This window comes from Perna viridis, chromosome 15 (genome assembly GCF_037379345.1).
Source record: "Perna viridis isolate PV_CMFRI_1.1 ecotype Kerala chromosome 15, ASM3737934v1, whole genome shotgun sequence".
Lineage (NCBI taxonomy): Eukaryota > Metazoa > Mollusca > Bivalvia > Mytilida > Mytilidae > Perna > Perna viridis.
The window spans coordinates 5,577,397-5,601,757 of record NC_142459.1 but is presented as its reverse complement, the minus strand read 5'-3'; the positions used below and the strand labels follow the sequence as shown (position 1 = coordinate 5,601,757).

At 40.6% G+C, this 24,361-nt stretch overlaps 1 protein-coding gene across 2 annotated transcripts; it reads right to left on the bottom strand.

Annotated features, from left to right (window-relative positions):
- Positions 1-1,919: 1,919 nt before the first annotated feature.
- LOC148596686 (uncharacterized) lies at positions 1,920-9,869 on the bottom strand. Of its 2 annotated transcripts, XR_015919191.1 has the most exons (6): positions 9,082-9,869; positions 7,408-7,532; positions 6,423-6,523; positions 5,908-6,049; positions 4,480-4,699; positions 1,920-2,275 (listed from the first exon to the last, which is right to left on the bottom strand). XR_015919191.1 is itself a non-coding variant. In XM_088564159.1 (4 exons), exons 1-4 carry the CDS (start codon positions 9,276-9,278, stop codon positions 5,903-5,905), a joined length of 570 nt encoding a protein of 189 aa, XP_088420285.1. In that variant the 5' UTR covers positions 9,279-9,869; the 3' UTR covers positions 5,839-5,902. The 2 variants fall into 2 exon arrangements, 1 of the variants encoding a protein (XP_088420285.1); XM_088564159.1 differs by lacking the exons at positions 1,920-2,275; positions 4,480-4,699 and having other exon boundaries at positions 5,839-6,049.
- Positions 9,870-24,361: the final 14,492 nt, after the last annotated feature.

Genomic DNA, 24,361 nt, shown 5'->3' with positions numbered 1-24,361 from the left:
AACCCCAGCATGTAACATGCCAGGGGTACCCCATTCAACCACCTGGGGCACACATCCCAGTTGCTCTGTGGGCAGAGCGCCTAGACCCCGGCTAGGTTTCTGAGCACTATTTAGTCGCCTTATACAAGCTTAGCGTTGCTACAGGCCTACTCTTTTAACACCCGGACCTGTACGGGGCTTCTTTAATTGATGCATAATATTATACAGATTTAGACATGGAACACAATGTATATAAGATATGTTTTATTGAGCTAAACGGACAATTTCAAAATTTCTGTAGAGATCTGATAATGAAAAAATAGACTGGATGCCAACTGTAAGAATAGACTTGCATTATTACTGAAATAGGTAGAACTAAATTAAATTGCATTTATCAGTGTCTAAAGTTCAACAGTTTGAAAATTTAATACATTCAATAATTTCCAGTTTACAAAAATACCTTTGCAAATACATATCAATTGTCTACAGGTACACCAACTGCATCTCTAGTGTTGATCAATGTATCAATACCATTTCTGGCAGAGGGGGTCAAAAGTACTGGCACTTTCCGATTTTGCTTTCCAATTACTTCTACTAGATCTATCCTATTGAAAACAAATATAATAAGAGTAAGCTTTGACAATATATTTCAAAAGACACTAAAAACATATATAGTACTTTACTATTATTTTCGCCCCGTGCAGGTCCGGGTGTCAAAAGAATAGGCCTGCAGCAGCACTAAGCTTGTCGTTAAGGCGACTAAATAGTGCTCAGAACTCTAGCCGGGAGCTAGGGCGCTCTGCCCACAGAGCAACTGGGATGTGTGCCCCAGGTGGTGGAATGGGGTACCCCTGGCGTGTAACATGCTGGGGTTGTCAGGCTCTAATACGGAAACCTGACCGCAAACCATAATGGTGCAACGTGTTGGGAAAGATGCCACGCTCCCCGTGCAGGTCCGGGTGTTTAAAAGAATAGGCCTGCAGCAGCGCTAAGCTTGTCGTAAAAGGCGACTAAATATTTCTCAGAAACCTAGCCGGGGGCTAGGCGCTCTGCCCACAGAGCAACTGGGATGTGTGCCCCAGGTGGTGGAATGGGGTACCCCTGGCAAACCAGGAGGCTAAATTGCCCGACCTTACCCATCCCCCCTTTTTCTAGTGGCAATCAAAATTTGTCGACCCTATTGTCCTTGTGACCCATCCTTTTTTTTTTATCATTTCATGTTTATTTTATCATCCATTTCATGTTCATTGTCTGAATATAGCTGAACCTTTGCGCTCCGCCACAGGAGGCTAAATTGCCCGACCTTACCCATCCCCCCTTTTTCTAGTGGCAATCAAAATTTGTCGACCCTGTTGTCCTTGTGACCCATCCTTTTTTTTTATCATTTCATGTTCATTTTATCATCTATTTCATGTTCATCGCCTGAATATAGCTGAAATATTGCTCCTCGGACGTTAAACCCCAACAAACAAACAAACATATTCTTTCCGAGGTGATGTAATGTCAATTTTTTTTTGCTGCTTTACTAACTGCCAACTTTAATGGTCCATCTTAAATTCTAATTTTGTTAAATGTTCGAATTGCTTCTTTCGTTATTACAACACGTTTAGCCTGTCTATCAGACTTAACGTTCGGAGGTGGTCGTGCTGTAATAATCCACTTTGCACTAAAGAGTAATGCATGAGATTGTTGAATTTCATGTATTTTGTTGTGTTAAGGAAATACATTTGAGTATTTTTTTTAATTTTTCGTTAGGTTTTCATTCGAGTTTTAGACTAAAACATACTTCTAATTTTAGGAAATTTTATACTTAAATAAATTTCCTTGATTTTAATTAGATTTTAATTTGACACTTTAACATTAAAAAAAATCTTTTTTTATTATAGTGCAGCATTGTATTTCAACGAGAATAGTTACAAACCTAAAGTCTCAAAGCAACAAGAAGGGCGGCAGTCTTTCATTATAGTGTATCCAGAAGCCAGGAAGGGACCTTAGACAAATAAGCCACACACTATGGATCCAATATTTCATAATACTTAAATGTAAAAATTCTAAGTCGCAAAATAAGAAGGAACTTTATTTCAGGTGGACATGAATACATGATTGTTAGATGTGCTACTAAATCATTTTAGTCTGCTTTACATTATTTAGCATCTAAATAAGCTTCATATATTCAGCGGTTAAAGTGATTTTTCTTCAGCAGCAACACATGTTTTCATTCTAGTCCTCATGTCGACATCTCATCAAGGATTCCTACTTTGCGCCTCCGAATAAAATTGTCTTTAAATGTTGAAGTCTGAAAAGATACAGCAAAGATAAAATCCATAATATCTTTCTAAGAAGTTGCTCAAATGGACCATACCAGTAACTCAAAAATACTTGTGTATGAAAACATGTCTACTTAAATTTGAATCTTATTTATTGGAGACCCGTGCAGGTCCGGGTGTCAAAAGATGCGACTACATAGTGGTCAGAAGCCTAGCCGAGGACTAGGCGCTCTGCCCACAGGGCAACTGGGATGTGTTTTGTTTGTTGGGGTTTAACGTCCGAGCAGCAATATTTCAGCTATATTCAGACGATGAACATGAAATTGATGATAAAATGAACATGAAACGATGATGAAATGAAAAAGGGATGGGCCACAAGGACAATAGGGTCGAAAAATTTTCAATTCCAATGGAAATGGGGAGAGGTGGGTAGGATCGGGCAATTTAGCCTCCTGTGGCGGAGCCCTATGGAACGTGGCATTTTTCCCAACACGGTGCACCACTATGGTTGGCAGTCAGGTTTTCCGTATTGTAGCCTGACAACCCCAGCATGTAACACGCCAGGGGTACCTCATTCCACAACCTGGGGCACACATCCCAGTTGCTCTGTGGGCAGAGCGCTCTAGCCCCTGGCTAGGGTTCTAAGCATTATTTAGGCGCCTTTTACGACAAGCTTAGCGCTGCTACCTTTCCGCTCCGCCACAGGAGGCTTAATTGCCATATCCAGTGGCAATAAAAATTTTCGACCCCATTATCCTTGTACCCCATCCCATTTCAACATTTCATGTTCATTGCCTCAATATAGCTGAAATATTGCTGCTCTGGCGTTAAACCCATTCTCCCGGAGTAGGAACCATAGGGCTCCGCCACAGGAGGCTAAATTGCCCGACCCTACCCACCTCTCCCTTTTTCCAGTGGCAATCAAAATTTCTCGACCCCCCCCATTGTCCTTGTGTCCCATCCCTTTTTCATTTCATCATCAATGTCGCCCCGTGCAGGTCCGGGTGTTACAAGAATAGGCTATAAGGAAAACCTGACCGCAGACCATAGAGACCCGTGCAGGTCCGGGTGTTGAAAGAATAGGCCTGCAGCAGCGCTAAGCTTGTCGTAAAAGGCGACTAAATAGTGCTCAGAAACCTAGCCGGGGGCTAGGCGCTCTGCCCACAGAGCAACTGGGATGTGTGCCCCAGGTGGTGGAATGGGGTACCCCTGGCGTGTTACATGCTGGGGTTGTCAGGCTATAATACGGAAAACCTGACCGCAAACCATAGTGGTGCACCGTGTTGGGAAAGATGCCACGTTCCTCGCACGTTAAAGAACCCTGCTGTGGTATTCGATAGGAGTAGGAACCTTTGCGCTCCGCCACAGGAGGCTGAATTGCCCTGACCTTGCCCATCCCCCCTTTTTCCAGTGGCAGTCAAAGTTTGTCGACCGTGTTGTCCTTGTGTCCCATCCTTTTTTTCATTTCATTTTCATTTTATCATCCATTTCATGTTCATTGTCTGAATATAGCTGAAATTTTGCTGCTCGGACGTTAAACCCCAAGAAACAAACAGCAAACCATAGTGGTGCACCGTGTTGGGAAAGATGCCACGTTCCTCGCACGTTAAAGAACCCTACTGTGGTATTCTCCCGGAGTAGGAACCATAGGGCTCCGCCACAGGAGGCTAAATTGCCCGACCCTACCCATCTCTCCCTATTTCCGGTGGCAATCAATATTTGTCGACCCCATTATCCTTGTGCCCCATCCCTTTTTCATTTCATCATCATTTCATGTTCATCGTCTGAATATAGCTGAAATATTGCTACTCGGACGTTAAACCCCAACAAACAAACAAACCCAAGCATGTAACACGCCAGGGGTACCCCATACTACCACCTGGGGCACACAACCCAGTTGCTTTGTGGGCAGAGCGCCCTAGCCCCTGCCTAGCTTTCTGAGCTCTTAAAAAAGAAAAAAAAATGCTATGTAATTACGCATTTTGAAAAAAAAAAATCTTGACATTAAGATGTATAACATTAATTTTAAAAGTATCTTTCAGTGGAAGATAATGAGAAGAAAAAGCCCTATTATTTTAGTTTTCTTTTTGATATACCTGTAAAAAAGTGTTTGGTGACTCCCATTTCTCTTTGTGCAGTATGAAATATTTTCAGGGAAATATTCTATCTACCGATTGTTTTAGTTTGCGAAAAAGTGATAAATTATATTCTTGAAATTTGAATTATGACCTACCTTATTTGATATATGTATCTCAACGAAAAATGTTCTTATCCTATTTTCTGAACGATGACCGAGACATGATATAAGTGTGAAGTAACGCCTTTACATCGGGCAACATAATTGCGAAGTACTTCTTTTACTGTTTTTTGTATGTGTATGTCATCTCTTTCTAATAATAATCCAGTTTTAAGCATTCTTCTAACCAACGGTCCCAGAGATAAATTAGATGTTTCTGTAAAAAAAAATCCCCGATATAATACTTATCACTCAGAAGTGTAAGTACCAGTCAAAACGAGGCCTTTGGAAAGAAGGAATTCATTTAGTCTCTAAAGTATAATTAATAGAGGTCCCAACTTATAAGACGATGTTACTTATTGGTTCATTTTTCCCCATAAGTGTGCTGTATATCTTGTGATACCTTAGGAAGACTATAGTTCTAGAATAACTCCTCTCTATTCCACGTGGCAAATTCTCAATTTTTTTTTATAGCTTAAGGAGTTTTTATTAATCAAAGCCGATTAATACTGTATAATTGAAACTTACTGTTTACATTTTGACATTTTCCATTCGTTTCACCCTCTGTTGGACCAAGAACCCCGAATGCGGGAGAGTGAATATTGCTTAATGCACTATCAGGATTTATTTTAGAAACGCATATGTGGTTTGAAAAGTTCTTTTTTTAAAATTTTATTACATATATATATACATAATAAACAAACGTCTTAGAATGTCACGACTCTATTCGCTACACTGCTCCATCGAATCAAATTGATACAGGGAAGATATGTAAACGTATAGTTTGTTTGTTTGTTGGGGTTTAACGTCCGAGCAGCAATATTTCAGCTATATTCAGACGATGAACATGAAATTGATGATAAAATGAACATGAAATGATGATGACAAAATGAACATGCAATGATGATGACATGAAAAAGGGATGGGACACAAGGACAATGGGTCGACAAATTTTGATTGCCACTGGAAATAGGGAGAGGTGGGTAGGGTCGGGCAATTTAGCCTCCTGTGGCGGAGCCCTATAGTTCCTACTCCTGGCGTGTTACATGCTGGGGTTGTCAGGCCATAATACGGAAAACCTGACCGCAAACCATAGTGGTGCACCGTGTTGGGAAAGGTGTCACGTTCCTCGCACGTTAAAGAACCCTGCTGTGGTATTCGATAGCAGTAGGAACCTTTGCGTTCCGCCACAGGAGGCTGAATTGTCCGACCCTACTCACCTCTCCCTTTTTCTAGTAGCAATCAAAATTTGTCGACCCTATTATCCTTGTATCCCATCCTCTTTGTCATGTCACCATCATTTCATTTTCATTTTATCATCCATTTCATGTTCATATAGCTGAAATATTACCCTCGCATGTTAAACCCAACAGTCAATCGATGTAACATTTTAAGAGGTATATCCATTGGGGTACTGTAACTAACAATTATTTGCAGACATTGGAATTTCAAATGTATTTAACTCGACAAGCTTTAGTTTGTAAAAACACGTTCTGTCAAGAAATGGTGCTCGAATTTCATCTTCATTTCTGAAGTAAGCAAGGAAATTGATATTTCGAAGCTCTTCCTGAAAAGAAATGTCATCACCTATTAAATTGTATTCAAACACAGAAAGGTTAAATCAGAAACAAGATAAAGAAATATTAGAATTCTTGTTATTCTGTTGACATAAATAAATCTGGAAATATGTGTACCAAAGTTTTTAAATGAATTGTATAAAAAAAGTTATCAAAGGAAACAAGATCCGAGCGGATATCAAAAGAATATATCCCTAGGATGAAGACTAAACAGGGGGAATAAAAACATACGGCAACACAAAAAAAAAAAACAACAATATAATCAAAATAACAAGTACGTAGAAACATATGTATGTAAGTCAACTGAAAACTGGTAACATGAAATATCAATATATTTGTGTAACATATTGTGTATAAAAATACCTTAGTGATCAGCCCTTGCTGGTGTATATCAAGAAATGAAAATTCAAATGCGTCCATGTGTACTTTTCCAGGATTAATAAATCGAATGATAAGATATCCATCTACGAAAAAAAAAAATACAAAACATTTATGGCTGTTTCTGCCTATACCTTCAGTTAACCACACATTGTAAAATATATTCTGCATGGCTTTTATTTTTCATGCTAGTTATCGCGTGAAAAGGCCGATCATAACTAATTACATGGTTATTACTGCACTGTTTTCTTAAACTTGCTACAAGTAATTTACACTCAGTAAATATGTTTTCTCTTACGGTTGTAAATAGCATTACACAATATAAACAAAACAAAACTATACAACACAGGACATATTTGCATTGTCACACTACACTTAGTATAACGTAGGTATCAACGAAAATTCCACAAAACATAGGTACCAATAATATTCTGTCATGCAATTATGTAAAATACTACTGCTTGTTTTTTGCAGGTCTTTTGTAGGTACACAGCCAAAATAACACATTTGAGAATCATTTGCTTTGATGAATTATTAAAAAAATGATTGATTAATTGTTGTTGTTTATTGCCGTTTCGGCGACTAGGGCCATTTCACGGCAAGAACATTTAATGCAAGGAAAATATTAAAAGCAAGATCAAAGTCTTTTCATAAAATAATGAAATTAAAACAAACAGCTATATACATATAAAAAGGGACATAAAAGGTGAACCTACGACACAGCCAAAAGGAACACTTTTGAGAATCATTTGCTTTGATGAATTATTAAAAAATACATTTGGGTAAAAATGAGACACCTTCGTTAGAGACGAGCATATTCAAATAATCAGTATTTTTTAAAGCCTGGGTTGAGTTTCATAAAAATCACAATTGATATTTCTCTCAAATCATTAGTCAATCCATATGTCGACCAATCAAATCTCTTGAAATATAGTTGTGGGCAGTTTCATGATAATAATGTCAATTATACCATTTTTCATTTCGTCATATCGATGTGACAGAAACATTTTCAAATCTACTGCAGCTTGATCTTTGATTATTTGTCTTTCTGATTCAGTCGCAGTAAACCATCCTATTCCTGCTTCGATAGCTCTTCTGATATAATCAAAAATATTTGATCAGTTAAAGATTGAAATTTTCAGTTTCCTGTATCGTTGTTTGAAAATTAAACCGATTTTTTAATATACAAATATAAAAATAAGTCGTATATTTACGTACTTCCTTAAATTTAAAATATTGATGTAGAGTTAAATGTTTAATTAGCTTTGCTTGGCTGATGTGGACAAAAGACCGAAAAATTTCTCGAAATGTCCAAGTGATTTCATCCAAAATAAAAGTACGTAAATATAGATTATTCTTTAGTTGTGTCTTCGATCGAGATGGTTTTTGTTTGTTTGTTTGTTGGGGTTTTACGTCCAAGCAGCAATATTTCAGGCCCCGTGCGGGTCCGGGTGTTAAAAGAAAAGACCTGCAGCAGCGCCAGGCTTGTCGTAAAATACGACTAAATAGTGCTCAGAACCCTAGCTGGGGGCTAGGGCGCTCTGCCCACAGAGCAACTGGGATGTGTGCCCCAGGTGGTGGAATGGGTTACATGCTGGGGTTGTCAGGCTATAATACGGAAAACCTGACCGCAAACCATAGTGGTGTACCGTGTTGGGAAAAATGCCACGTTCCTCGCACGTTAAAGAACCCTACTGTGGTATTCTCCCGGAGTAGGAACCTTAGGGCTCCGCCACAGGAGGCCAAATTGCCCAACCCTACCCACCTCTCCCTATTTCCAGTGGCAATCAAAATTTGTCGACCCTATTGTCCTTGTGTCCCATCCCTTTTTCATTTCATCATCATTTCGGACGTCAAACCCCAACAAACAAACAAACAAACAAACATTTCATCATCAGTTTCATGTCCATCGTCTGAATATAGCTGAAATTCTGCTGATCAGACGTTAAACCAACACAAAAACACAAGACAAACAATTTTATCAACCCTTTCATGTTGTTCATTGCCTCAATATAGCTGAAATATTGCTGCTCGGGCGGTAAACCTCAACAAACACACAAAAAAATAATAAAAAAAAAACAGAAACGTAAAGCTGATGAAAAGGCATCAGACCTGGAGACGGAATCAATTGACACGGACTTCTTCCCTGCAAACATAGAATTTTACATAAGAATATCAGATAACAAAATTGCATTTATATCGATTGGGATTTGACACAACATTGTTCGGGCTTAGTGTACAAAAGATGAAAAAGTCCAGGGCTCGGGTCTTCCCAAAAATATTTTCAACCCCTGAACAATTTCTCCCTTTAAATTTGTAGAAAACTTAAAAATGTGAAATGGTGGAAATCTCACGCCCTGCAAACATAGAATTTTACATAAGAATATCAGATAACAAAATTGCATTTATATCGATTGGGATTTGACACAACATTGTTCGAGCTTAGTGTACAAAAGATGAAAAAGTCCAGGGCTCGGGTCTTCCCAAAAATATTTTCAACCCCTGAACAATTTCTCCCTTTAAATTTGTAGAAAACTTAAAAATGTGAAATGGTGGAAGTCTCACGCAATAATTTTTTCAGCGTAAGATAGTTAAAAAGTCGATTTTCTTTTTAGGGTTAGAATGGGAGAAAACACATTCTTACTTTGATACTAGACATAATACATAGGTGCTTAATCCCAAATCTATACTTTCTTTTGGAAGGCATCGCTCATACATATTACACGCATTCATCAACAAGTGTATATCCAACCCTTTTTTCTTTAAACCTAAAATACATAAACAGATGAATATTTCTTTAATAAACTTAACTTTTTTTATAAAATGTTGACACTTAAGCATAAACTTTATTTATAAGACCAAAATATAACTACTCTTGGCTAAATAAACGACGTATGCAACCAAATATGCCACATATAATAGCTTTATATATTATACTTCATACAAAAATCTTTAATTCTGATTGGGTAATGAGTGATATGATATTTTAGTCCAATCCCTGTACTCCCTTATTTGCCCCGCCGCCACTGAACAGTGATTGGCTGCTTGATATATCAACCTCCTTTCGGATTTATCACCTTCTCCACCGGAAATAGTGTTGCGGACCCAAAAGCGTTCTGGATTTTAAAAGTAGTTTTGCACTTCCGTAAACACCAGTTCAGTCGTATTTTCTTAATGATGTTGACGTTCAAATAAAATGACCAGCCAAGTTCTCCCTGATCAATTCAACCCGATGTTGTTTAACAATCTTTTAGAATCCACAAACAGGAATGTGATGCCATATGTCTCGAAAAATAATTGTAATGTGAATTTTCACTTTCTTTTGAGATAAACTTTCTAAACTTCAAAGTTGTCAACTTCCTTTGTTGTTACTTTATTAAATTGTTGAAACATAATTTATATTTTATTTCAGTTAACGATCTATCATCCTCTCTCTCCTCTCGATATATCACACTCGCATTCAGTAAAATGTAACACGTACTGCCTGTAGTAGAGGGCGTTACGCTTCGTATCACACTCTACTATAGGCAGTATGTGTATAATGATAACCATATAAAAATTTACATGTGACAGTCATATGATTATCACATGTCAATTCAGGCTTTAAAACATGCAGGTCCGGTTGTCAAAAGAATAGGCCTGCAGCAGCGCTAAGCTTGTCGTAAATGGCGACTAAATAGTGCTCAGAACCCTAGCCGGGGGCTAGGGCGCTTTGCCCACAGAGCAACTGGGATGTGTGCCCCAGGTGGTGGAATGGGGTACCCCAGGCGTGTTACATGCTGGGGTTGTCAGGCTATAATACGGAAAACCTGAGCGCAAACCATAGTGGTGCACATTGTTGGGAAAGATGCCATGTTCCTCGCACGATAAAAACCCCTAGTGTGGTATTCTCCCGGAGTAGGAACCATAGAACTCCGCCAAAGCTGAAATAGCAGAAATATTGTTGCTCGGACGTTTAACCCCAATAAACAAACAAATCAAACAAACATGTTCATCGAATGAATATAGCTGAAATACTGCTGCTAGGGCGTTAAACCAAAAACAAACAGTAACTAAAATATATGAATATCGTATCATGCGCGATTTATATGCAAACCATATGATTCTCATGTGTGGCACATTATTTGTGCCTAATATTCCCGGCTAATTATACTCATTTCAAGCTGAACAAATTAAATAGGCTGCCTGAATTCATTATTGAATAGAAAACTTAACTTACCCTTGACATTCTCAACTATTACATTAAAATTGATTCCTGGTAGGTCATTAAACACAAACGTCAAGTCTCCAGAAAATCCTCGGTTCTTTAAGAATTCTGGAAATTAGGTGCGTGATAAAAGTGTAAAGATTTATTGATCAGCTACATTCAGGATATAGAGATGCATTAAATACTAAAATGTCTATATCTAAGGAAAAAATACTGAGAAAGGTGACCGTTTCATACCTCTATCTGGTAATGAAATATATTTAGATGTGGTCTGGATATTATTATCTTTATTGGCAGTTATAATTGTTTGATACTATGATATTTGAGTAACATAAATACAGTGCCTATTGGAGTCCTCGCAATCCATCGAACGAAGAATTAAGTGAAGAAACATTAGGTCATGAAGGAGAGTATTCACTAAGGTTTTTATGTCGTACGACCCCGAGCAGGTCCGCGTGTTAAAAGAACAGGCCTGCAGCAGCGCTAAGCTTGTCGTAAAAGGCGACTAAATAGTGCTCAGAAACCTAGCCGCGGGCAAGGCACTCTGCCCACAGAGCAACTGGGATGTGTGCCACAGGGCGGTGGAATGGGGTACCCCTGCCGTGTTACATGCTGAGGTTGTCAGGCTATAATACCGAAAACCTGACCGCAAACCATAGTGGTGCACCGTGTTGGGAAAGATGTCGAGTTCCTCGCACGTTAAAGAACCCTGTTGTGGTATTCGATAGGAGTTGGAACCATAGGGCTCCGCCACAGAAGGCTAAATTGCCAGATCCTGTCCATCGCTCCCTTTTATCTGGTGGCAATCAAAATTTGTCGACCCTATTATCTTTGTGTCCCATCTTTTTTTTAATTTCATTTTTTCATGTTCATTTTGTCATCCATTTCATGTTCATCGTCTGAATATAGCTGAAAAATTGCTGCTCGGACGTTAAACCCCAACAATCAATCAATCATTTATGTCGTACGAAATTTTATATCAACATTTTGTCACATGCAGAAAAAACTTAACCACAAATCATAGTTGTGCAACATGTTGGGAAAGACACCACGTTCTTCGCACGTGAAAGAGCCCAGCTTTGGGTTTTCGACTGAAGTAGGAATATTGACTCCGCAATAGAAGGTTAAATTGCCCGACAACCCACCTTCCCCTATTTCCAACGGCATTCGAAATTCGTCCACCCTATTATCCTTATGTCTCATCCAATTTTTTATTTCACCTTCATTTCATAATTATCGCCCGGATATAGCTGAGATATTGCTCATTGGGCGTAAAACACCAATCAATCAATCAATCTTGAAACATGTCTTTTTTTTGCCTCTTAGGGATCGAGGTTGCTATAATCATGTATATCTATGTACGTTGGCCTCTCTAGGTGGTAACTGTACTTGTCACTTCTAAACTTTGCGCCTGAAGATCGATTTTGACTGATTATATTTCTTCGAATAGCTAATTCAACAATGTCCTTATTATTCCAGTTATTTAAAAAGATGATGTGTAGATTGGTTCCTTCATTCAAACGCAAAATAGACTAAGATTGGACTGGTTCTAAGTAAAGTAAACAAGGAACAATTAAGGCTTTTTATTAGAAGGTGGCAGATAAAATAATTGATATCCTCTGAGACGACATATAATATAGCAAAACATTATTCCCGCATTGAACCAATCAAATTAAAACAGGTTTACACGAAATATATTAAAAAAAAAACAGTTATTAAAATCGTTAAAAAATAAACTTAATGGATAGAAATGACACTTCACCTATTATTTTACTGAGCAATGGGAGAACATGTCCACCGTCATTAGTTCCAAAATCAGCTATGACCAACCCTGTGGACCTCCTTTTCGTCAGATTTTCTGCAATATTGAAACGTTTATGACCTTATGTAAAGCGTACTAAGGTCACTTCGCTTACATGACTGTTGGGAACTAGCCCCGTGCAGGTCCGGGTGTCAAAGGAATAGGCCTGCAGCAGCGCTAAGCTTGTCTTAATGATTGATTGATTGTTGGGGTTTAACGTCCGAGCAGCAATATTTCTGCTATAATCAGACGATGAACATGAAACGGATGATAAAATGAACATGAAATGATGATGAAATGGAAAACGGGATGGGACAGTAGGGTCGACAAATTTTGATTCCCACTAGCAAAAGGGAGGGATGGGTAAGGTCGGACAATTTAGCCTCCTGTGGCGGAGCGCAAAGGTTCCTACTCTATCGAATACCACAGTAGGGTTCTTTAACGTGCGAGGAACGTGGCATCTTTCCCGACACGGTGCACCACTGTGGTTTGCGGTCAGGTTTTCTGTATTATAGCCTGACAACCCCAGAATGTAATATGCCAGGGGTACCCCATTCCACCACCTCGGGCACACATCCCAGTTGCTCTGTGGGCAGAGCGCCTAGCCCCCGGCTAGGTTTCTGGGCACTATTTAGTCGCCTTTTACGACAAGCTTAGCGCTGCTCCGGGCCTAATCTTTTGACACCCGGATCTGCACGGGGCAAGCTTGTCGTTAAAGGCGACTAGATAGTGCTCAGAAAACTAGCCGGGGGCTAGGCGCTCTGCCAACAGACCAACTGGGTTGTGTGCCCCAGGTGGTGGAATGGGGTACCCCTGGCGTGTTACATGCTGGGTTTGTCAAGCTATAATACGGAAAACCTGACCGCAAACCACAGCAGTGCACCGTGTTGGGAAAGATGCCACGTTCCTCGCACGTTAAAGAACCCTGCTGTGGTATTCGATAGGAGTAGGAACCTTTGCGCTCCGCCACAGAAGGCTAAATTGCCCGACCTTACCCATCCCTCCCTTTTGCTAGGGGCAATCAAAATTTGTCGACCCTATTGTCTGTGTCCCATCCCTTTTTCATTATATCATCATTTCATGTTCATCATCTGAATATAGCTGAAATATTGCTGCTCGGACGTTACACCCCAACAAACAAACTAAATTGCCCGACCCTACCCACCTCTCCCTAATTCCAGTGGCAGTCTAAATTTGTGGAAGTTAGTCTAAAATGCTTGAATGATACCCACAACTCCTATTGCTCTAGACTCACCAATGTATTTATCGATGATATTAGATGAATAATTTTGTAGGCTTTAAGTTCTCTACTCAATATAATTGACAATGTCCTGTATGTACTCATTGAACTTAAAATATTCCCTGACTTTGTCTTCATTGTCCAATTAGTAAGACCTAGACATATATCAAACAGAAATACCTAACAAAAATAGCTTGGTTTTTGGTTAAGACTATCCCCTCTCTATTTTTTTTTACCCTAAACAACTAACACGTCACGTTAATCTTAATTAAATGCACCCAAAAAACAACATAGGAAGAATATTTCACATGCCTAATACTGATTCTTTGTAGAAGCACCATCTGTTCTGCAGTAGTTCTGAGTGAACATTGGTTACATACTTAGCGTACTCTGAATATGACTTCTCACCACTACTTGTACTGAATATGACATTCATCTTGCGAATTACAAACTTCTATACGTATCTTTGACCTGAAAATAGGAGATAATTAACAAAAATCTGATGTAATAACTGAATAACGTCATGCAGGATTAAGGCGGCAAACAACAACATATCTGTATTTTGGTTTCATTAATTCTAATATTTCAAGTATGAATACAGGAAAATCTCTTCTGTGTTAACCATACAAATCTTGACAAACACACTGTGTCCCAAGTGGTGGAATGATACCCCTGGCTTGTCACATGCTAGAGTTGTCAGGCTATAATGCCTGACCGCCAACCATAGTGGTGCACCGCTCCGCCACAGGAAGCTTAATTGCCCGACCCTACCCATCCCTCCATTTTTCTAGTGGCAATCAAAATTTATCTACCCTATAATCCTATCCCATTTTTCATGTCATCATCAGTTCATGTTTATCGCCTGGATATTACTGAAATATTGCTGGTCGGGCTTCAAACCCCAATAACTGTGCAAGAAATTAGCAGTAGACCTACAGACCGATGTAAAATCAAGCAGGTCTATGTAGAAATTGGCCCAATTTCCTTTGAAATGTACAGTGCGGTCTACATAACATTATGATGAGTCTATGTTGACAAAAAGTTCAGTTTCTAACACTGCAATAATCAACCAATCAATCGATAACGCAATTGAAAAAGTCCAAAAAGTATTTAAAATTATACATCTTTAAATAAACCGATGTCGTGAAAGATTGATTGTTGGGGTTTAACGCCCGAGCAGCAATATTTCAGGTATATTCAGGCGATGAACATAAAACGGATGGCATAATGTTTGTGTGTTTGTTTGTTGGGGTTTAACGTCCGGACAGCAATATTTCAGCTATATTCAGACGATGAACATGAAATTGACGATAAAACGAACATGAAATAATTATGAAATGAAAAAGGGATGGGACACAAGGACAATGGGGTCGACAAATTTTAATTGCCACTGGAAATGGGGAGAGGTGGGTAGGGTCGGGCAATTTAGCCTCCTGTGGCGGAGCGCAAAGGTTCCTACTCCCATCGAATACCACAGTAGGGTTCTTTAACGTGCGAGGAACATGGCATCTTTCCCAACACGGTGCACCAATATGGTTTGCGGTCAGGATTTCCGTATTATAGCCTGACAACCCCAGCATGTAACAAGTCGGGTACCCCATTCAACCACCTGGGGCACACATCCCAGTTACTCTCTGGGCAGAGCGCCATAGCCCCCGGCTAAGGTTCTGAGCACTATTTAGTCGTCGTTTACGACAAGCTTAGCGCTGCTGCAGGCCTATTCTTTTAACACCCGGACCTGCACGGGTGGATGATGAAATGAAAAAGGGATGGGACACAATGACAATGGGATCGACAAATTTTGATTGCCACTGGAAATAGGGAGAGTTGGGTAGGGTCGGGCAATTTAGCCTCCTGTGCCGGAGCCCTATGGTTCCTACTCCGAAAGAATACCATGGTAGGGTTCTTTAACATGCGAAGAACGTGGCATCTTTCCCAACACGTTGCACCACTATGGTTTGCGGTCAGGTTTTCCGTATTATAGCCTGTAGGATTTTTGTCAAACCGGCGATGGACTTGTTGCGTTTTTCGATCGCTTTGTCGCACTCATCAGTACACCATGGTTTACTAGGACGTTTTGGATGTGTCGAGGTTTTAGGTTTTGTTTTATTAGCAATCGATGTCAGTTTTTCATCGTAATTCTTCAAGACAGTGGGCCCCGTGCAGGTCTATTCTTTTAGCCCCCGAACCTGCACGGGGCAAGATGATTTTCATCATTTTATGTTTATTTTATCATCAATTTCATGTTCATCGTCTGAATATAGCTGAAATATTGCTGCTCGGACGTTAAACACCAAGAAACAAACAAACAAACGAAACGGGTCAATCCGATCTCCCGTTTAGATGACCTAGGAGCCGAGTGGCATATACAGCCGTATCCTCGATCATCCAGACATCGATGACACGGGGGTTCCGTCATTACTGGGGTCTAGATACGACCTTCATCTACTAAAACCTCCTCGCACACCAATAACTCACGGGTTGCAACTCACGGCAAATAAGTAGGTGAATCCACTGTTTATGTTAAACACCGAGCCAACGGTCGATGTTCGGATCGCTTTAGTCTGGTCAGTCACCATTGACTTCCAGCATGGGAAACCCTACCAGGAGAAAGAAATCCAGCTGGATCACTGAGGCACGAAAGCCCCCCTACCACGAATGATGAAATGAAAAATGGGATGGGACACAAGGATAATAGGGTCGGCAAATCTTGATTGCCACTGGAAATAGGGAGAAGTGGGCAGGGTCGGGCAATTTAGCCTCCTGTGGCGGAGCCCTATGGTTCCCTCTCCGAGAAAATACCACAGTAGGGTTTTTTAACGTGCGAAGAACGTGGCATCATTCCCAACACGGTGCACCGCTATGGTCTGCGGTCAGTTTGTTTGTTTGTTGGGGTTTAACGTCCGAGCAGCAATATTTCAGCTATATTCAGACGATGAACATGAAATGGGTGATAAAATGAACATGAAATGAAAAAAAAAGGATGGGACACAAGGATAATAGGGTCGACAAATTTTGATTCCCACTGGTAAAAGGGGGACGGGTAAGGTGGGGCAATTTAGCCTCCTGTGGCGGAGCGCAAAGGTTCCTACTCCCATCGAATACCACAGTAGGGTTCTTTAACGTGCGAGGAACGTGGCATCTTTCCCAACACGGTGCACCATTATGGTTTGCGGTCAGGTTTTCCGTATTATAGCCTGACAACCCCAGCATGTAAGACGCCAGGGGAACCCCATTCCACCACCTGGGGCACACATCCCAGTTGCTCTGTGGGCAGAGCGCCTAGCCCCCGGCTAGGGTTCTGAGCACTATTTAGTCGCCTTTTACGACAAGCTTAGCGCTGCTGCAGGCCTATTCTTTTAACACCCGGACCTGCACGGGGCGTCTGCGGTCAGGTTTTCCGTATTATAGCCTTACAACCCAAGAATGTCACACGCCAGGAGATTTAAAATAGTGCTCAGAACCCTAGTCGGAGGTTAGGGCGCTCTGCCCATAGATCAACTGGGATGTGTGCCCCAAGTGGTGAAATGGCGTACCCCTGGCGTTTTAGATGCTGGAGTTGTCAGGCTATAATACGGAAGACCTGATCGCAAACGAAAGTGGTGGACCGTGTTGGGAAAGATGCCACGTTCCTCGCACGTTAAAGAACCCTACTGTGGTATTCTCCCGGAGTAGGAACCATAGGGCTAAATTGCCCGACCCTAAAAAAGAGGTCTATAATGCCTTGTTCTCGTTATATGGACATCTGCCTCAATTCATATTAAATATTTTTAATAATATACTTAAATCATATCGCTTTAATGCCTTTTTCTCGTTATACGGATATCTGCCTCAATAGTTTTAAAAATATACTTAAATCAAATCGTTTTCATGTTTGATTTTGAACTAGGTTTTGGATATTATCCTACCTTTCTAATATTCAGCGTCTCCTCTCTTTAGCCAACATGTACAACAGAAAATATTATTATACTTAATATTCTTACACAACCGAGTTTGAAATTTGCATTTTTAAATTTACATTTTTCAGAACCTAAAACGGATGCAATAAAATTGAATTCACAATAAGTGTGAATGCTTTTATCTGTTGAAAAATTAACATATGCTGTACGTATTGGTTAATTTTCGTGTGTCTGCATTTTGATGTTACAAACAGATGTAGATATAGAATGCGTTAAAACTACTGACAAAACTTGTCTTAAACGAATTTAGTTTGGAATGAAGGAAATATTCGTTTTTAACAATTTTACCAATGTTAAATATAGTTTAAACTGTGTCCAAGTGATTATAAAAACTAACTGGTTTAGCTTTCAGGGTTTTTCTTTTTACAAAATCTAAAATGTATATTAACATTTTAATATGTAATTCGACCCGTCCAGGTCCGGGGGTCAAAAGAATATGCCTGCAGCAGCGCTAAACTTGTCGAAAAATTGGACCAAATAGTGCTTAGAACCTAATCGGGGCCTAGGGCGCTCTGCCCACAGAGCAACTGGGATAGGTACCCCTGGCGTGTGATATGCTGGGGTTGTCAATTGGTGCACCGTGTTGGGTTTGTTTGTTGGGGTTTAACGTCCGAGCCCCGTGCAGGCCCGGGTGTTAAAAGAATAGGCCTGCAGCAGCGCTAAGCTTGTCGTATAAGGCGACTAAATAGTACTCAGAAACCTAGCCGGGGGCTAGGCGCTCTGCCCACAGAGCAACTGGGATGTGTGCCCCAGGTGGTGGAATGGGGTACCCCTGGCGTGTTACATGCTGGGGTTGTCAGGCTATAATACGGAAAACCTGACCGCAAACCATAGTGGTGCACCGTGTTGGGAAAGATGCCACGTTCCTCGCACGTTAAAGAACCCTGCTGTGGTATTCGATAGGAGTAGGAACCTTTGCGCTCCGCCACAGGAGGCTAAATTGCCCGATCTTTCCCACTTCCCCTTGTTCCAGTGGCAATCAAAATTTGTCGACCCTATTATCCTTGTGACCCATCCTTTTTTTTCAATTCATGTTCATTTTCTGAATATAGCTGAAATATTGCTGCTCGGACGTTAAACTCCAACAAACAAAACAAATTTAACGTCCGAACAGCAATACTTCAGCTATATTCAGACGATGAACATGCAATTGATGATAAAATGAACATGAAATAATGATGAAATGAAAAAGGGATCGGACACAAGGACAATGGGGTCGACGAATTTTGATTGCCACTGGAAATAGGGAGAGGTTGGTAGGGTCGGGCAATTTAGCCTCCTGTGGCGGAGCCCTATGGTTCCTATCTTGAAAAATATTTAAATTTACTACCCTTGAAAGACAAAATTGAACCAGGTGAGCAATTTAGGCTCCTTGCAGCCTCTTGTTTTCCTATCATGTTAATAACTTGAATTATGGGATGACTTGTAGGTGCTCAGGTTGGATTGTTTAAGGACTGTTCATGTTCGACGGTTTTGACATTGATACAACTTCTTGCATAATATATAACTGAGTCGGCCTTATACCTAGTACAAGCTTTCACAATTTATGTGCCTTTCAACATTTACATATGTGTGGGTTAGGCATCATTTCCTATCCTATCCTATCCAGTGTATTTTTATCATCGTCATGCGACAGTCCGTTTGCTTATAAATACTCCTGTAAGATTCCTGTCATATTCTTTGTATAATAACAGAGTAAATTAATAAATCGAAGCATTTACATTCAACAATGAATACATCATGACACCTACCATGACCTTGGAAAATTTCGGTTGAATTCATAAGACCGGATATGATTAGCGGGCTATTGTACTGTAAAACCAATCAGAGATAGTTTTACTTCAGTTGTGATCTTTATCATATCGGTGACTTCACAATAGAATTCTGATCATATGGTAGATTGATAATAAATTAAATTCAAAATTAAAATACCCCGGCAAGGTCAAAGTTATTATTGACGAGTATCACGAGATGGGTCATCTCTACGAAGTATCATTAAGCACAATACAACTTCCATTTCATATACATGGAGGATTATATACAGATCCACTAGCCATGAAATATGAATTGTAATATAAGTAAATGGTTTACCGAATTAATGTGAACATATGCACGAAGGCACCCTATTCATGTATTTTATTCGGAATGCCAACTAACCAGGCGCCACACTATCTCGTCATTGTCGTTTTCTTGAAGAAATCGTTACTACTCATATCAAAGACTTCGATTTGACACGACCTCAATATTCTATTCCACGCGGTGCGTCATATACTGTTTGTTTGTTTGTTGGGCTTAATGGTCCCAGCAGCAATATTTGAGCTAGTTTCAGACGATGAACATCCTCGTGCAGGTCCGGATAATAAAAGAATAGGCCTGCAGCAGCGCTAAGCTTGTCGTAAAAGGCGACTAATTAGTGCTCAGAACTCTAGCCGGGGGCTAGGGCGCTCTGCCTACAGAGCAACTGGGATGTGTGCCCCAGGTGGTAGAATGGGGTACCCCTGGCGTGTTACATGCTGGGGTTGTCAGGCTATAATACGGAAAACCTGACCGCAAACCATACTAGTGCACCGTGTTGGGAAAAATGCCACGTTCCTCACACGTTAAAGAACCCTACTGTGGTATTCTCCCGGAGTAGGAACCATAGGGCTCCACCACAGGAGGCTAAATTGCCCGACCTTACCCACCTCTCCCTATTCCCAGTGGCAATCAAAATTTGTCGACCCCTTTGTCCTTGTGCCCCATCCCAATTTTTCATTTCATCATTTTATGTTCATTTTACTTTTGCCCCGTGCAGGTCCGGGTGTTAAAAGAATAGGCCTGCAGCAGCGCTAAGCTTGTCGTATAAGACGACTAAATAGTGCTCAGAAACCTAGCCGGGGGCTAGGCGCTCTGCCCACAGAGCAACTGGGATGTGTGCCCCAGTTGGTGGAATGGGGTACCCCAGGCGTGTTACATGCTGGGGTTGTCAGGCTATAATACGGTTTGTTTGTTTGTTGGGGTTTAACGTCCGAGCAGCAATATTTCAGCTATATTCAGACAATGAACACGAAATGGATGATAAAATGAACATGAAATGAAAAAAAAGGATGGGCCACAAGGACAAAGGGGTTTTCCGTATTATAGCCTGACAACCCCAGCATGCAAGACGCCAGGGGTACCCCATTCCACCACCTGGGGCACACATCCCAGTTGCTCTGTGGGCAGAGCGCCTAGCCCCCGGCTAGGTTTCTGAGCACTATTTAGTCGCCTTTTACGACAAGCTTAGCGCTGCTGCAGGCCTATTCTTTTAACACCCGGACCTTCACGGGGCTGAGCAATAATACGGAAAACCTGAGCGTAAACCGTAGTGGTGCACCGTGTTGGGAAAGATGCCACGTTCCTCGCACGTTAAAGAACCCTGCTGTGGTATTCGATCGGAGTAGGAACCTTTGCGCTCCACCACAGAAGGCTAAATTGCCCTACCTTACCCTTCCCCCTTTTTCCAGTGGCAATCAAAATTTGCTATTATTCTTGTGTCCCATCCTTTTTTTTTATTTCATGTTCATTTTATCATTCATTTCCTTTTTAATGGTCTGAATATAGCTGAAATATAACTGCTCGGACGTTTGTTTGTTTGTTGGGGTTTATCGTCCGAGCAGCAATATTTCAGCTATATTCAGACAATGAACATGAAATGGATGATAAAATGAACATGAAATGAAAAAAAGAAAGGATGGGTCACAAGGATAATAGGGTCGACAAATTTTGATTGCCACTGGAAAAAGGGGGATGGGTAAGGTCGGGCAATTTAGCCTCCTGTGCCGGAGCGCAAAGGTTCCTACTCCTATCGAATACCACAGCAGGGTTCTTCAACGTGCGAGGAACGTGGCATCTTTCCCAACACGGTGCACCACTATGGTTTGCGGTCAGGTTTTCCGTATTATAGCCTGACAACCCCAGCATGTAACACGCCAGGGTTACCCCATTCTACCACCTGGGACACACATCCCAGTTGCTCTGTGGGCAGAGCGCCCTAGCCCCCGGCTAGGGTTCTGAGCACTATTTAGTCGCCTTTTACGACAAGCTTAGCGCTGCTGCAGGCCTATTCTTTTAACACCCGGACCTGCACGGGACGCTGCTCGGACGTTAAACCCCAACAATCAATCAATCAATCGAACATTTGTGAACCGGTGCATGTAGAAAATGTGTTACTAATCCATTATTAGTATTAGATTCTGTGATAAAATTGTTTATCTTACGTTAAATTTCATGTAATTTATCTTGCATCATTTCATATGATTCTTGATATTTCAACATTGAAGTTTTCCTCTGTTGGTACCTCGTATTATTCCATACGGAAAAATGCATGGTCGTAACCGTAGCCAAAACTATTTTACAATTTATTTCCTTCAGTTTATTTTCTATTTTAAAAGCGGTAGATTAAAATTGTTCTAAATGATCAATCTCTTTCCCATCTTTACCATAGATTTCCAAACATGATTCTTCATATTTAAATGACTTTTTCAAAGAATATCAGGGATTCCAGAAATAAAATATACTATTTTTTTACCATCAACCTCTTTTAAATTATCAAAAGCAATACTACATAATGTTTCTAACTTTCCGCCCGGTAAAACAAATAATTCCCTATTATGCAATTTTCCTTCAAGACCTCTTCCTCTACTCGATGTGTAAACATACGTCCGTGGATTCATTTTACAAATCTAAAATAAAATAAAACTCGTAAATATGTATATTCATTTATATATGTGGCAAACGTCTCTTTATACAAAATGAATATCTCTTTTAATGTGAATTTTGAAAAATCTATTTGTATGTAACATAATCTTGAAATCGAATCGGTGGTCTTACTTGACGGTTAGATCTATGGATAGAAACTTCGGGAGTGACTTCCGGTTCACATGTACTTTCTAAAGATGATTCCCCGTTGGAATCTTGTACATCAGAATGTGCATTATCCGTTGTCTCGTTCAAACTTGCATTCGACTCTCTGTGCTCACTGTAATCGTTCCTCAATGATGAGCGACTGGACGAACTAATGCGACGTCTAAATGATGTATTCGACTCAAACGCGACAGCTAATGGATTGAAAGGTTTGACTCGTTTGTTTTTTTTTTGTTTTTTTTTTTTGTGCGCTTGCTTCCACAAAAACGAGATCGTCCTCTGAATCCGATTCCGGTTCGTCGATTACCGGATCGATCATAACTTCATCATGAGATAAAGACTCGTCAATATTGGAGTTTGTGGCGTCGTTAAAAGAGTTATCGGACTTCTTGAATTCTGAACGGTCACGAACGGGTTTATCCTCGATTTTTTCAATATTTTAAATGTTTTATCGAAGTTATGTTTCTATATATATTTTATGTCTTAGGTTCACCTTTTATGTACCTTTTTATATGTAAATAGCTGTTTGTTTTAATTTCATTATTTTATGAGGAGACTTTGATCTTGCTTTTAATATTTCCATTTCATTCAATGTTCTTGCCGTGATATGGCCCTAGTCGCCGAAACGTCATTAAAAGATAACAGTCAATCAATCAAAATATTGAAAAATCAAGGAAGGTATCTAATTTAGATTTTATTAAATAAACCGATGTCCCGCAAGAAATCGATGATGTTTTTAGATGAAACGGTCTTGAACAAATTAAACATATTGGCGCAGTCAAAATAATTTTGCCTGGTGTTGGCAAAATCCACACAATCTAGAAGAACATGTTTGATAGAGAAAGGGCAATCACATGGGATACACTCAGGTGGAGGATCACCAACAAGCAAATGGCCGTGTGTAAATCTAGAATGTCCAATGCGGCATCTAGTCATGACCACTTGCTCTTTGCGATTGCCCGACCCGGATTGATCAACGCCTAGATCGGGTTTTATGGAATTGAGTTTGTCGTGCTCAAGACCGTCCCATGAAATGGAAAAAAAAAGGATGGGTCACAAGGATAATAGGGTCGACAAGTTTTGATTCCCACTGGAAAAAGGGGCGATGGGCAAGGTCGGGCAATTTAGCCTACTGTGGCGGAGCGCAAAGGTTCCTACTTCTATAGAATACCACAGTAGGGTTCCTTAACGTGCGAGGAACGTGGCATCTTTCCCAATACGCTGCACCACTACGGTTTGCGGTCAGGTTTTCCGCATTATAGCCTGACAACCCCAGCATGTAACACGCCAGGGGTACCCCATTCCACCACCTGGGGCACACATCCCAGTTGCTCTCTGGGCAGAGCGCCTAGCCCCCGGCTAGGTTTCTGAGCACTATTTAGTCGCCTTTTACGACAAGCTTAGCGCTGCTGCAGGCCTATTCTTTTAACACCCGGACCTGCACGGGGCAACTGAAACATGTAACAGTTTCTCAAATGTTGTATTTTTAATCACCGAATCATGTTTCTGTTTTTTGAAACATTGTACTGAAACATTTTTCAGATTCAGGTAAAAGAAATGCGCCCCAGGTTACCGTGTTACACTATTTCGCTAGTATAACCCGATACCACGTGGTATAATGTTGAATCATGTGTAACACTAACAAAATATCTATTGAATAGGGCCCCGTGCAGGTCCGGGTGTTAAAAGAATAGGCCTGCAGCAGCGCTAAGCTTGTCGTATAAGGCGACTAAATAGTGCTCAGAAAAAATGCTGGGGTTGTCAGGCTATAATACGGAAAACCTGACCGCAAACCATAGTGGTGCACCGTGTTGGGAAAGATGCCACGTTCCT

What these genes read in the sequence shown, in the direction of transcription:
- LOC148596686 (XM_088564159.1), bottom strand. Translation starts at nt 9,278, where the DNA reads ATGCTTAAGTGTCAACATTTTATAAAAAAAGTTAAGTTTATTAAAGAA. An exon ending in GTATTATGTCTAGTATCAAA is followed by an intron (nt 7,533 to 9,081) that starts GTAAGAATGTGT and finishes TGATTATATCAG; the next exon opens with AAGAGCTATCGAAGCAGGAA. An exon ending in ATATGACGAAATGAAAAATG is followed by an intron (nt 6,524 to 7,407) that starts GTATAATTGACA and finishes TTTTTTTCGTAG; the next exon opens with ATGGATATCTTATCATTCGA.